At 39.7% G+C, this 14,666-nt stretch overlaps 1 protein-coding gene across 2 annotated transcripts in view; it reads left to right on the top strand.

Moving 5' to 3' along the window:
* SCP2 (sterol carrier protein 2) overlaps nucleotides 1–14,465 on the top strand; it is a 127,996-nt gene extending 113,531 nt beyond the window's left edge. The window contains exons 14-16 of one of the 2 annotated variants that reach the window (XM_010372198.2): nucleotides 1,769–1,898; nucleotides 10,737–10,816; nucleotides 13,452–14,465. In XM_010372198.2, the coding sequence (XP_010370500.2) occupies nucleotides 1,769–1,898; nucleotides 10,737–10,816; nucleotides 13,452–13,547 (306 nt within the window). In that variant the 3' untranslated portion in view covers nucleotides 13,548–14,465. The remainder of the gene's footprint in view (nucleotides 1–1,768; nucleotides 1,899–10,736; nucleotides 10,817–13,451) is intronic. The other variant, XM_030941992.1, reaches the window with a different exon arrangement.
* Nucleotides 14,466–14,666: the final 201 nt, after the last annotated feature.

The raw sequence follows: 14,666 nt of genomic DNA, 5'->3' as shown, positions 1-14,666 counted from the left end.
ACAAATGATTTGTGTTTTCTTCTTGTTTGTTGATATTTTCTAATTTTTCTGCAGTGAAATAAATGTTCTTTCTCTAAAATTTTTTTTCAATAAAATTATTATGTTGCTCTTGTTTTTTTTAAACAAGGTATGTGAGATTGTTGTCATCCTTTCATTATTCACCCTGCCAGCTGGCTTAGCTGCTCCTCTGTGCTCCTGCAGTCCCCTGTGTTTCCCTTGATCCCAGTGTATTGTCGTAGTGATTATAGCGTATTGTTATTACTTACTTTTCTGACTCCTATTTCTATATACTTGGTGCCTGTAACAATATTTGGCTCAATAAATGCTTCAGGAAGGAAAGACTGGGAATGAAGGGAAAAAAAAGAGGAAGTGAGGGAGAAGGGAAACTCCCTTGCAGAGATATAGGTCTGAGGGTTTTTTTCTGTATTTAGGCAGCTTCTTTCCCCAATATCCAAAAGCAAGTGGTGGATGGTATATTACTCATTTAATTCTTTATACTGATAGAGAAAATGAGTTGAACAAGAAGAACAAAAAAGGCCTTGATTTTAGAACCACTTGTCTTTAAGTCCTGATTGCGGGGAACCAAAAATATATGTAAGGCTAGCTGTGGTAGCTAACCCCTGTATCCCAGCACTTTGAGAGGCTGAGGCAGGAGGATTGTTTGAGCCCAGGAGTTTGAGACCAGCCTGGGCAGCACAGTATGTGTATAGATTCTGTCTCTATACACATACACATACATACACACACAGATCCAGATCCTGTCTCCACACACACACACACACACACACACACACACACACACATAAACACACACACACACATTCAATTAACCAGTTGTGGTGGCACATGCTTGTAGTCCCAACTACTTGGGGGAGGCTGAAGTATAAGGATTGCCTGAGCGCTGGAGATTTACCCTGCAGTGAGCCCTGATTGTGCCACTGCCCTCCAGCCTGGGTGACAGAGTGAGAACTTGTCTCAAAAAAAAGAGAAAAAAAAAAACAATATATATATAAAATTTATATGTGTTTATATATATACCATTTATATGCTTATATGTATGTCATTTATATGTATGTGTATACACACACACACAGAGAGAGAGAAGGGAAGGTGGGGATCTTTACATTTAGAAATGCCAGAGTGAATCTTTCCCAAATTATTGAAACATATGAGGGCTATTTTGGCAGAAAATGCTGCCCTATCCCTTCTTCCCTTCCACCAGTTGTATCTAAAAGACCTTTTTGGTTTTTTTTGAGACAAGGTTTTGCTTTGTTGCCCAGGCTGGAGTGCACTGACATGATCATAGCTCACCATAACCTCGAACTCCTGGGCTCAAGTGATACTCCCATTTCAGCCTCCTGAGTAGGTGGGACCACAGGCATGCACCACCATGCCTAGTTAATTTTTTTATTTTTAGTGCAGACCAGATCTCTCTATGCTGCCCAGGCTGGCCTTCAATTCTTGGGCTCAAGTGATCCCCCCACCTCTGCCTCCCAAAGTGCTGGGATTACAGGAGTGATCACCATGGCTGGTTTTACAGCTAGCCTTACATATATTCCACATTTATTTTTAATAAAAGACTTGGCAGATATAGGAGTTGTTGCCTGCTTGCCTTTCAGACTTTTCTGGGTAAAAGATCATAAAGGACCTTGGGGACTGCTCCCTGGCCCAGATACTCATATCATGTATCTATTTAAACATGAATTTGCTTGAGGAGAAAGCCAGATAAATGGACTTAATATAACCCCAGTGTTATTTTTCTTTCCAGGAAGGGGAACAGTTTGTGAAGAAAATCGGTGGTATTTTTGCCTTCAAGGTGAAAGATGGCCCTGGGGGTAAAGAGGCCACCTGGGTGGTGGATGTGAAGAATGGCAAAGGATCAGTGCTTCCTAACTCAGGTTAGTTTGGGAATTACTTCATTTCTAGAAGCACTGACAAGTTTACAAAGGCTGTCAGCTGGGAAAATGGGGGTCTGCCCTGCTGTTCCCCTAAAGGATTGGCTTTTAATATTAAAGAACCAGTGAATTCCAGGGAACAGGAACAGGTCAAAGCCACCTCCTCCCAAGGATTTGCAGGCTCCATCACAGAGTTGCCAGTCTTAGGCTTTGGAATTAGGCAAACTTGGGTTGGAGTCCCGTCCATGCCATTCACATATTCTGACCTTGAACAAGTTATTTAACTTTTCTGAGACTCAGTTTTCTCTTCTGTAAATGGGCTTAATAAATGGCCCCTTTTCATAAGATTGGTATGAAGATTAAGAGGATTCTCTCTTAATTAACCTGTAAAGCACATGGTCCAATGCATGGCTAGTGGCCTTGGAAGACCTGTCTATAGTCACTATCGCCAGTTATTCTCATCCAAATCTTTCTTGAACCCACTCTAGTCAGGTTTTGTCCTCATCACTATCCCCAGACTGTTCCTGTCAAGGTCACCAGTGACTACCACATTGCTAAATTCAGTGGTTAATTCCCAGCCCTCATGATATTACACTTACACGTTTTCCTTATCTACTGGCTGTTCCTCCTTGGCCTCTCTTGATGGTTTCTTTTTGTCTTCAAATTTCTAAGCATTGGAGTGTTCCAAGGCTCAGTTCTGTTTGCCTTAATTCCTTGGGGATCTTATCTAGTCCCATGCTTTGAAATAGTTTCTACACTAATGACTGTCTTTAGCGTGGACCCAGCCACTGAACTACAAGGTGTATATCCAGCTGCTTAACTGGCAAGTTTACTTGGACACCTAATAGGTATCGCAAAGCTAACATGTTAAACTGAACTCCTGATCTTTCTTCTTCTCCCCTGTAAGTGTGTACTCCTCTTGCTGTTATCCCATTCTTGGTAAATTGCTCCTGTGTCCTACTGGTTCCTTGGTCTAAAAACCTTGAAGTTATCTCTGGCCACTTTTTTTTCTCTTACACTCCGCAGTTTAACCCATCAGCACATCTTGTCCTCCTCTGCAGCCACCACTACCCTGGTCTAAGCCAGCATCATTGTTTTATCTGGTCTCCCCACTTCTATTCTTGCCCACTACTCTGCACACCTGCCAGAGTGATCATTTAAAAACTTGCCAAATTGTTACCTTCCTCTGCTCAAAAGCATCCAATAGCTTTGTCTCACTGCAGGTAAAAGCAAAGTTCTTAAAATTGTACTACATGATCTGGCCCCAGTTTTCACTGTCTTACTCTGTACGTCCTTGCTCACTTGGCTCCAGTAACACTGACTTTTTTGCTGTTGCATGAATGTGGGATTCTCTTGGTTGGGGGCTTTTCTACTCTCTGTTCCCTGTCTGGAATTACCTTCTCCCAGGTATCCTTGTGGCCTATTCCCTCCTTTCCTTTGGATCTTTGCTCAAATTTCACCTTCTCAGTGAGCCCCCTCCCTAACCACCCTTTTTAAAATCTTACCCCCACGGTGAAACTCCGTCTCTACTAAAAATACAAAAAAATTAGCTGGGTGTAGTGGCGAGCACCTGTAGTTCCAGCTACTCAGGAGGCTGAGGCAAGAGAATGGTGTGAACCTGGGAGGCGGAGCTTGCAGTGAGCCAAGATCATGCCACTGCACTCCAGCCTGGGCGACAGAGCGAGACTACAGCTAAAATAATAATAATAATTATTATATATATATATATCACCCCCATTACCGTTCCCTATTGCCCTTTTCTGCCTTATTTTTCTCCATAGCACTTATTACTATCTGATATACCATGTAATATTTTACTTACTTTTTTTATATGTCCATCTCTCTCACTTGAATTGTAAGTTCCTTGAAGACAGAGCTTTTTGTCTGAGGTATACTGCTGCATTCCCAGTGCTTAAAATGTACCTGACACATGGTAGGCCTTCAAAAATGAATAATTTAAAAATGGACAACAGAATGAATGAATGGTTCTGAGTAAGCATTCAGTAAGTGGTAGCTGTACTGTACTGTTATGCTTCTCTCGTTGGAGAGAGCCTAGGGTAATTTAGAAACACTGGATTGGGACCAGCTTTTTGGAGGCTTAAAATGCCCTGATAGGGGCTGGGCACGGTGGCTCACACCTGTAATCCCAGCACTTTGGGAGGCCGAGGCGGGCGGATCACAAGGTCAGGAGTTCGAGACCAGCCTGGCCAACATGGTGAAACCCCATCTGTACTAAAAATACAAAAAATTAGCTGGGCGTGGTGATGCATGCCAGTAATCCCAGCTACTTGGGAGACTGAGGCAGGAGAATTGCTTGAACCCAGGAGGCAGAAGTTGCAGTGAGCCGAGATGGCACCATTGCACTCCAGCCTGGGCAACAAGCAAGACTCTGTCTTGAGAAGAAAAAAAAAAATGCCATGATAGGAACTTTGAAAGTCATTTGGTATATAACCAGTATACCAAAGCTTTTTAATATGCATTAGAGCTTCCTAAATAGAAAAGTGAAGTCAAAGCTGTGTTTTAGAGGATGAAACTGGTACATTAGACCTGATGAATTGAAAGGGGTGAGATCAGAAGCAGAGAGAGCCATCAGGAGGATAGATGTTGCCGCTGTCTAAGTCAGCGGCCTTTGTGTAGGCAGTGGGAAAAGTGAGTGTTGTGAGAGTAGATGCCAGAGATACTAGAGGTGAAGGTAATGGGACCTGGGAATTGTATGGAAGAAGCATGTCTGTCAAAGATGGTGAAATTTCATTACTGACACATTTTTGAGGGAGGTCCTTTTGGAAAGGACGACATAGGAGCACAGGTGGAAGCAAGGTTACCTCTAGTAAGAAGGGATGGATGGAAACTTCTTTCTCTGAAAGGGCAGGTAAATATTCAGGGGCATTTTGAGAGGAGAGGAGGTCAGCAAGCTCCTGGAATAGAGTGTAGAGCTTGGAGTGTGGAGAAAAAGTGAAGAGTACTGTTAATGTGCACTGTTGAATAAGGGATTGATGAGAGATGAATGAAAGAAAAATTGAGCAGTAGTTAGGGCATCTGTCTAGTGTGGGCAGCATGACTTTGTTGTGGATGGTTCCTGAATTGTGTAGAGTCCCTTTTTTTCCTTCCAAAATGAATGGGCCAAAAAATGATCATAACTTTGCATTCTATGAGCCGCCACTCTAAGGTGGTGTACAAAGAAAAGCTAAAGGCTTTATCTGGATTCCAGCTTTTAGAAATAGAAAGAACTTCAGGAATTATATTAATCATCTTTTTTTTTTTTTTTAATGACTGAAGGTTAATGGTTACTTTTGTATTTAGATACGCCCATACTGATATTAAGGTTGTTTTAAAAAAGTTTCTCCTTTTCCTCCTATTTTGTTGATGTTGATTGATAGGGTTCGTTTGTCATCAAAGATCATATGCTGATGGAAAGCTGTTGAATAATTTGGAAAAGCTGTGTTCCCTCCAGATAGGTTCTTGCTGTGTTCTTCCCACATTAGGTGCTGTACCCCAGACCCCAAGGGATCTTACCCTGGGGCAGGATAATTTCTGCTGAAACTGACACTTGTTGGCAGCCAAGAGTGGTGTTGAAATACAGACTTAGCAAGAAAAGCCATCACTGGAAATTGCCAGCTCCTTTTACATCAACCAACAAATGGCTATTTGTTAGAGATTAGCTACATTAAAGCATTAATAACCTGTCCTAGTTTGAACCGGCATCTTAAGGAGAATTGCTAGTTCATTTGGCATGTACATAATGTTAGGGGGTTTGTTTATTGTTAACAAAGTAAGATTTACTTAAATATATTTTGTAAGAGCTTGGTAATGATTATTGAGATGAATATATTATGGATTTTTAGATTTTGTGCATTTTCCATCATCTGTTTTTGCTGCCTGGGTACCTTTTAGTATCTTCTCCACGAGTTCTGCCTTTGCCTCATCTCCTTTGAAACGACATATAGCATATATCCAGGAAGCCAACTTTGATTAATCTAACATAAGATATTATTCCTTCATTCCTTTATTCTGCCCCTTCAGCACCTTGAGTTCTCAACTTTCTCCCTTTATGGGCAGCATGATACAGAAAGCTTCAGGGTCTCCTAACCCCAAGGTACACTAGAATGAGCATAGCCTTTTAGAAACACCCAAACCTGGGTTCAGATCTAGGCTCTGTCACTTAAAGGGTATATACCTTCCCTGAGTCTAGTGGTCTTATCTAGAATATGATGAGAATAATTTCTATCCGTAGAACTGTTGTGGGGATTAAATGAGATAAGGAAGATAGAACACCTAGTAAGTGCTCAGTAAATCATTGTTTCCTCCCCAGACCATATGTTAAACGTTAATTTTGCTTAGACACATAGGTTTGTCTAAGGCCCTCAAAAGGATTTTGAGAACTTGGAAACCATCTGGGATTCATCAAATGCTGATGAATCGGTGAAGGCACAGTTCAAACTGAGCTGTTGAATGTTTACATACTTCCTACAACAAAAGGAAGCAATAGAGCATAGGAATTGGGAGTATGAGCTTTGGCAACAGGAATCTGCATTCAGATGAAGCTCAGCTACTTACTAGCTATGTGGTCTTGGGCAAGTTATTTGGTCCCTCTGACCGTTATAGGATTGTTATAAAGATCAGATGAGACCAGGTATGTTGAAGTGTTCAGCATAGTGAGAGCTCAATAAATGCTGATATTACAGCAGTAGCAGTAGTAGATTTTACTTCCTGAAGCCCCCTTTCAATGACCAAGAGTCCTTTCTTGGACTGTTAGGACCAGGTCCAACGATCTCAGTTTGTTTTTTACCTCGTGCTCTTTGATGTTATATATCTGCAAGAGAACTGGATTTTCTAGGCTGTAAATTTGTTTATTTTTAAAGGATTTAGACCTTTTTTCCAGTATTAAGAGAAAATTTTGTTAGCAGCTAAGTTAGGATAACCATTGAATCTCAGTCTTTTTAGGGGCAATCCCTGAGTTCTAAGACATATAATAAAAACTTTTTTTTCTATCTTGTTTCGGTTATTTAATAATAGAGGCATACTATGGTTTACCAGTTTATTCCGTTTCTTTTTTTTTTTTTTTGAGATGGAGTCTCACTCTTGTTACCCAGGTTGGAGTGCAATGGTGCAATCTCAGCTCACTGCAACCTTCGCTCCTGGGTTCAAGAGATTCTCCTGCCTCAGCCTCCCGAGTAGCTGGGATTACAGGCACCCGCCACCATGCTCCGCTAATTTTTGTATTTTTAGTAGAGGTAGAGTTTCACCATGTTGGCCAGGCTAGTCTTGAACTCCTGACCTCAGGTGATCTGCCCACCTCAGCCTCCCAAAATGCTGGGATTACAGGTGTGAGCCGCTGTGCCCGGCTTCTATTCCATCTCTTTTATTAAGGTACAGATTATCTGATTAGCTATTATGCCATAATTTGATCATCTTTTGAAATTCACATAATCTATTAATTTATTCAACAAATGTTTATTGATTTCCTATGTGTCAAGTACTCTTCAAGGGCCTGTGGATATAGCAGTGATCAACACTGACAAGGGCTCTGCCCCTTGAAGTTTTCATTCTATCGGACAAATACAGACAGAAAACACATACACATATAAGTAGAGTAGTTTCAGATCAGTGCCCTGTGAATAAAATGTGACTTCATTTCAGGGAGAGGCCAGGTTTAATTTGAGCTAATTCTTAATGAGAGGAGGAGCCAACTGTTAGAATCCTGTTATATTATTAATTGATCGCCTAAAACGTTGACTGCTGAAAATATTGATTTCTTGGTGAATTTTTCCTTTTGCACTTGAAACCTCTGATTTGGACAAGGTAGATATGGCTGATTTAGCAATGAGGTATTAGTCTTTGTTGTTCAGTCTTTTTTCCGCTATTTTACTTTGATAATAAAATTAATATTTTAAAAGCTTTGTATTATTAAAATTGCATACACTTGATGTAAAAAAAAAATAGAAAAGGTAGACAAATAAAACGAAGAACTACCCTGCCAAAATTCCACTGTCCAGGTTAGGAGTTGGCAAATTATGCCCTGCAGACCAAATCTAGCCCACCACCTGTTTTTTTGTTTTGTGTTTTGTAAAATTTTTATTGAAGTCTAGCCTGTAGTAAAGGGCATAATTCCAGAGTGTACCACATGATGAATGTTGACAAATGAATACACCTCCAAGATTAAGACACAGAATGTTGCCAGCACTCCAGAAACCTCCCTCCTGCCTGCCTGCCTGCTGTCACTATTCACTCCCAAAAGGAACCATTATTTCGAATCCTATCACCATAGCTTGATTTTATTTATAGACCAATAACATTTACTCTTTTTTAGGTCTGGCTTTTTTTATTCAACAGCATAAGATTCATTCACATGGTTGCATGTGGCAGTAGTTTGTGTTTACTATGCAAATACCCCAGAATTCATTCCTAGTGCATTTGATGTATCTTTACATTGTTTCAGTTTGGGGGCCTGATGAATAATGTTGTTATGAATATTCTTATAGATGTCTTCTAGTGGACATTTCCATTGTACTTATTTCCACTGGACATGTACCCAGGGCTAGGTGATAAAGTACAGTACAGCCAAACAGGTTTTTTGTGTGGATGTACTATTGTACATTTCCTTCCACATTACATGAGAGTTTTAGTTCCTTTGCATTTTTGACGGTACTTGGTACTTGCCAAGTTTTTTTTAAAATCAGGCTAATTGATGTACAATTAACAATAAACAATAAAATCAACCCTTTTCAGATGTATAATTCTGTGAATTTAGACAAATGCATACAGTTGTGTAACTATCACCAGAAATCAAGATATAGAGAGACTGTTTCCATTACCCCCGAAAGTGTCCTCATGTTCCTCTATAGTCAGCCCCCTCAGGCCCTTTCAGCCACTAGTTTGATTTCTCTCCCTGTAGTTTTGCTTTCCCTAGGAAGTCATACCCATGCAATCATACGGTCTGTGGTTTTTTGAGCCTCCTTCTTTCACTGAAATTTATTCATGTTGTTGCATGGATCATCAAGTGTTTTGTTCTTTTTGGCTGCTGAATGGTTACCCGTTCACCAGTTGATGCACATTTGGGTTTTTTCCAGCTTTTGGCAGTTATGAATAAAGCCACTATAAGCATTCACATGCAGATTTTCGTGTGGACGTAAGTTTTCATTTTTCTTTGGTGAATACCTAGGAATAGGATTGCTAGTTCATGTAGTATGTGTATGTTTAGCTTTTATGTGAAACTTGCAGACTGTTGTCTGAAAGTGGCTGTATCATTTTACAGTCTTTCTGATACTATGCTGACCTTTCATTTGTTTCACATCCTCACTAATGCTAGGTATTGCCTTTTTTTTTTTTTTTTAAATTTCAGCCATTTGTTCTCGTAGGTATGTGGCACTCACCGTGATTTTAATGTGAATTTTCCGATGGTTAAGGAAGTGAAGCACTGTTTCATGTGTTTCTTGGCCATTTGGAGATCTTTTATATAATGCCTGTATGTGTCATTTGCCCATTTTTATTTTGGATCGTCTAACCTTTTCTAGTTGAGCAGTAGGAGAGTAGGAGTTCTTTTTTTTTTTTTTTTCCGTAATCCACTGTACCTTCGACAGGAGTTCTTCATATAGTCTGGATACAAGTTCTTTGTCAGAGATACATGAGTTGCATGTATCTTCTCCTCCCTCTGACTGCCACCTGTTTAAAATAATTTTATTTTAGCCAACATTTGTTTATATATTATCTATGGCTGCTTTTGCACTAAAGGGCAGAATTGAGTAGTTGTGATAGAGACCTACTGACCTGCAAAGCCTAAAATATTTAGTGTCTGATCCATTACAGAAAGTTTGTTAACCCTCGATCTAGATAACCGTATTCATTTTCTATTATGGTATAACAGATTGCCACAAACTTAGTAGCTTAAAACAATGCACACATTTATTAGCCCACAGTTTCCATGGATAAGTAGGCTGAGGACAGCTTAGCTGGGTCCTCTGCATAGAGTCACACAAGGCTACAGTCAAGGTGTTGGCCAAGGCTGGGCTCTCATCTGGAGGCTTCACTGGGGAAGGATCCATGTCCAAGTTCATTCAGGTTGCTGGCAGAATTCATTTCCCTGTGGCCTTGGGAAAGATAGCTTTCCTCTTTTACTGGCTATAGGCCAGAGCTGGTCCTCAGCTCCTAATGGCCAGTTCCCTGTCACATGGCCCTCTCCATAGGAAGTCCATAACATAGCAGTGAGGTCATTCAGAGCCAGCAGGAGAGCAAGAATGAATCTGCTAGCAAGGTGGAATCATTTAATGTAACAAAATCACAAGAGTGACATCTCATTATCTTTGCCATATTCTGTTAGCTAGAAGCAAGTCACAGGTTCTGCTCACACTGGAAGGAAGGGGATGTACACCAGGAGGGTCACCTTAGAGTCTGTCACAGTTACTGTTAGTAATATATTGGTGTCTTAAGTTTACAGTTGTTTTTCTATATTTATATAGTTGAATTCTGTTTTTAAGCCAAAATGGCATCATACAGTTTATTTTGTAACTGGCATATATAATAATATCACGAATAATGTAACATGAACATTTTTTTTATGTCAGTAAATCCAGATCCATGTCATTTCTTATTGTGGTTTATATCATACCTGACTATTTGAATATACCATAATTTATTTAATCAATTCCATCTTGTTAAATATCAGGATTGCTTGTGGTTTGTGTCACATTTTACCAGCCTGCCATAGAAGTATATGTGAGTGCCCATTTCCCCACACTGCCTCAGTGCTGGTTGTAATTCTGTTGCAGTCAGTGGCTCTTGACAAAAGTGTATATGTGAAACTGAACACCTCCTTTTCTCCTTCCTTCTCCTGTGTATCTGTTTTAGATAAGAAGGCTGACTGCACAATCACAATGGCTGACTCAGACTTCCTGGCTTTAATGACTGGTAAAATGAATCCTCAGTCGGTAAGTATGATGGAGCTTATATCCTGCTAGTAGGTAGATTTTCAGCCCTTTCTACTCCATCTCCTGACTCAGACTCTAAGGTGCAAAGTGGTCAGACTCACAAAATTCTGCAGCATTCCCCAAATAAGTGACAGATGTCTGTGGAGCAAGCTATGTGCCAGACACTGTCTTGTGTGCTGAAAGTGCCCAGAAGAATAAGAAATAGTTGCCATGCTCAGGGCATCCACAGATCTGGAAAAGAGTCAGTGCAGCCAGAGATCCAAGGTGCTACACCTGACTTGTGGTCAGGGGAGGATGAAGGCAGGAGCAGCCATATCTCTCTGGGCCATCAGGGAGAGCCCCACAGAGGAAGCAGCTCTTAAGTTTAGTGCCCAGGTGGAAAGTAGGAGTGTTCCAGCAGGAGGGAGTGGTGGCATGAACAAAGGCATGACCTTTTACATTCCATTTATTTGCCCATGTTCTTCTTTTTGCCTGACCTGTCCTTACCTGACAAATGACTTGTCTTTCAAAGTTAGCTCAGATGTTATCTCCAAGGACCTCTTTCCAAGTTGCTGTGGAGCTGTAACCAGTCCCTCTCCTGAGCCACTTACTGGACTGCCAGCTTAGTGCCTGCTGTGTTATGTTAGTCATAATATGCCTCTCTCTCTTCCCTGTTAGACTGTGAGTGTCTCAAAGCGTCAGAGCACTTCTTATTTGTCTTTATGTTTCCAGAATTTAGCATAGTCTCTGACATTTTTAGGTATTCTGTAAACACCTGTTGGACTAAATTGCATTTGTCTAGAACGTGTTTATGCCTTGTATAGATTTTCCTAGTCCCCAGACTGTCAAGGGTACTCTTAGATTCTTCAGCTGCAGTGCTGAATGGACTTGATATAGTGAGCTTTCTGTCAACTTGATATACTGAGCTTTCCATTAAAAAAGAAACTAAGATGTTTCTTTCCAATGTAACTTAATTTTTTTGTTGTCTCAGTCTGGTTTGTTTTAGGTCTTATTCCTGTGATTCTCTGGTAATTTGCAAGATTGGATAAAACAACTAAATCTCACTCCCACTTGCTTTTTTAAAATGCTTTTTCTAAGTAACCAAGCACATTTTAGTTGATGCCATGACAAGTGAGATTTGTATCTGTGATGTTTCCGCTGAATACATACCATTGGCACTGACCTTTCCACTGAGCTTGCTCCAGAAATCTGGACAGAACAGAGGCCACCAGTATACGAGCTGGCTGTCATCCTGCTTCCCACCCACTGCACATGCCATGCACAGCTCTGGCAGGTTGTTCAGACTTCACACATCAGCTGCCTTCATTCTCTCAATTTATCTTTGTACTGCCCATTTTGGGAGCAAGGTGTCAGCTTATTTTCCTTCAGCACCTGTTAACACCCAAAGGAATTAAAGATAAAAGTAGCAGACCTTTCTATTAATGTGCTAATGGACTTCCCTTATGCTCAGAGGATTTCCAGAGGATTTGACTGGAAATCGTTAAATGCAGTGGAAATTCTAATTTCAGTGTTTGACTCCAGCAACAAGCATACATGAAGAACACCTAGGGGCCAGACAGAAATCTTTATGTATGGACTCTCTAAAGGGTGAAGATTCATGTTTTCTCCATTGTTAGTAAATAAAAAGTGATTTTCTTTGTTAACTTAAAAAGGGGAAAGGTGGTGAGTTTCTCCTGTACTACTGGTCCGTATTTTTTAATGATGTTTGTTCAAGATATTGTGTTCTGAGACACCTGACCTTTAAGCCGTCAGACAGAAGGCTTTGTGCCATATTTAGTTTGTCCAGACAGAGGAGGGGGAAGAAAAGGAATTAGTCACCCCTACCAGGAGGTACAGAAAAAACAGAGCTCCTTACATTTGCATGGATGATGTAGAAGAGCTCCTAGCTTCTTAATGTACTGTTAAAAACCTAGAACTACCAGAAACTTTTGTAAAAATCTAGCCCTTCCTTATTTTAAACATTCAGTTAAAATACTGAGATCATGGCAGGAAAATTATGCTATGTTCCCAATTTTGCTATTTCTCTTAAGTTTTCCTGGGATTTTGTTACATGGTAAATTTAGCAAACATCATGTGATCTAATCCCAGGCAGTTGTTAAATGGAACAAATTGTGGCTCTGCCCTTTAGATTGGTTTAAGTCTTCTTATTGAGCCAAAGAGTAACACAAGCACCCCATTCTCAGCAGGCTCTGTGTCCTCTGTAGGGATAAGTCCTTTATCATTGGTGGCATTTCATCCACATGCACGTTGGATTGAACCCCAAGAGTTTCTGTGTTTTTTGTGTATGCTTTTTCTCTCAGCAGCCTGCTAAAAATTTCAGTTCATATTTCCCACCTACATGGAATGTTTTAAAACAGAATCAGTCTAGTAACCCACTTTGAGGAGGACAGGTAAAAACAGGCTCAATTTCTATGAGAAATTTGGGAAGGCTGCTCCTTTCTGCTGCTCTGCGAAAAGTGTGGCCTTTTCAAATTCTTTTGAAGAATCTGGTTCCAAATCTATTGTAGAAAGCCAAGTTTCATATTTTAGAGAAAGTCATGTGACCTGGATAAATAAATGATCTCAGGGCTAGATAGTGTAGAAACATCAGCAATCTTAAAAACACTGAGTAATGAATTTTCTTTCTTCTTTACAGGCCTTCTTTCAAGGGAAATTGAAAATCACTGGCAACATGGGTCTGGCTATGAAGTTACAAAATCTTCAGCTTCAGCCAGGCAACGCTAAGCTCTAAAGAACTCCCTTTGGCTACTTTGAAAATCAAGATGAGATATATAGATATATATCCATACATTTCATTGTCAGAATTTAGACTGAAACTACACGTTGGCAAATAGTGTGGGATAGTTTTGTTTTTAAATGGGTGTGGCCAATCCTGCTTTTCCTATGCTCTGGGTGACTAGAGTCTGATGGTATACTACTGCTTTGCGGAATTGCATACAACTGTGCATTACAAAGTTAATATGGTAATTATGGTCTGGGGTAAAATTGAGTTTCAGAATACAATTAGGAACAGTAAAATCCAAAGAACTATGTAAACAAAAAAGCTTTTGTTTTGCTTACAAAGTATATTTAAGGATTATTCTGCTGAAGATTCAATTTAAGAGTTTTCCTTGGGAGAACTAAGTAAGAAACACAATGCCAACAGCTGGCCAGTAATTAGTGTTGTGCACTTAATGTCCTTAATCAATTTCTCAATAGTTCTTGAAATTAGTGAGATTAAGAAAAAAATCTAAAAATTTTGCATTTCATGCTATCAGAAACAGTATTTTCTTCCCAAATCAAAATAAAAGAAATATGATCAGAGCTTGCACACAGGCTTGTTTTTAAAATAATAATATTTTTAAAATGGGTTTCCTTCTTGAAAAATCAGTGTATTAGTCATAAAACACTATCATTAAGAATAATTGAACAATAAAGTTTGCTTTGAGATGCACAGTTTTCAAATTATAATCTCACTTCAAATATATAAAGTTCTTGGTCCTTTGTTAACGTTTTCCTTTTTCATATAAGTTTAATTATCTGCATTTATCTTTTTTCCTAGTTTTTCTAATACTAATGTTATTTCTTACAATTCACTGAGATATGGGATAAAATAACGCTTTGAGAAGAATGTTTAATAGAAAATTAAAATAGCTTTTTCTGGCCTCTCTTATTTATATTGTGTGTGTTCTTCTTGCTCAGGGTTCTCTAGATAATGCAGAATAAAGAGAAACATTGGGGGATTTATAAACTGAATGTTATCTGGACATAATCACTAGTTTTTGACTGGGGAGGCAGTGTGGTATAATAGAGCACTTGACTAGGAGCTAAGAGACTTGCTTCTCTTAGGCAAATAACTGCCTGCCTGGAC

Source organism: Rhinopithecus roxellana, chromosome 12 (genome assembly GCF_007565055.1).
Source record: "Rhinopithecus roxellana isolate Shanxi Qingling chromosome 12, ASM756505v1, whole genome shotgun sequence".
Taxonomy (NCBI): Eukaryota; Metazoa; Chordata; class Mammalia; order Primates; family Cercopithecidae; genus Rhinopithecus; species Rhinopithecus roxellana.
Note: the sequence above shows the minus strand (reverse complement) of the source record. Positions and strands in the feature narration are given on the sequence as shown.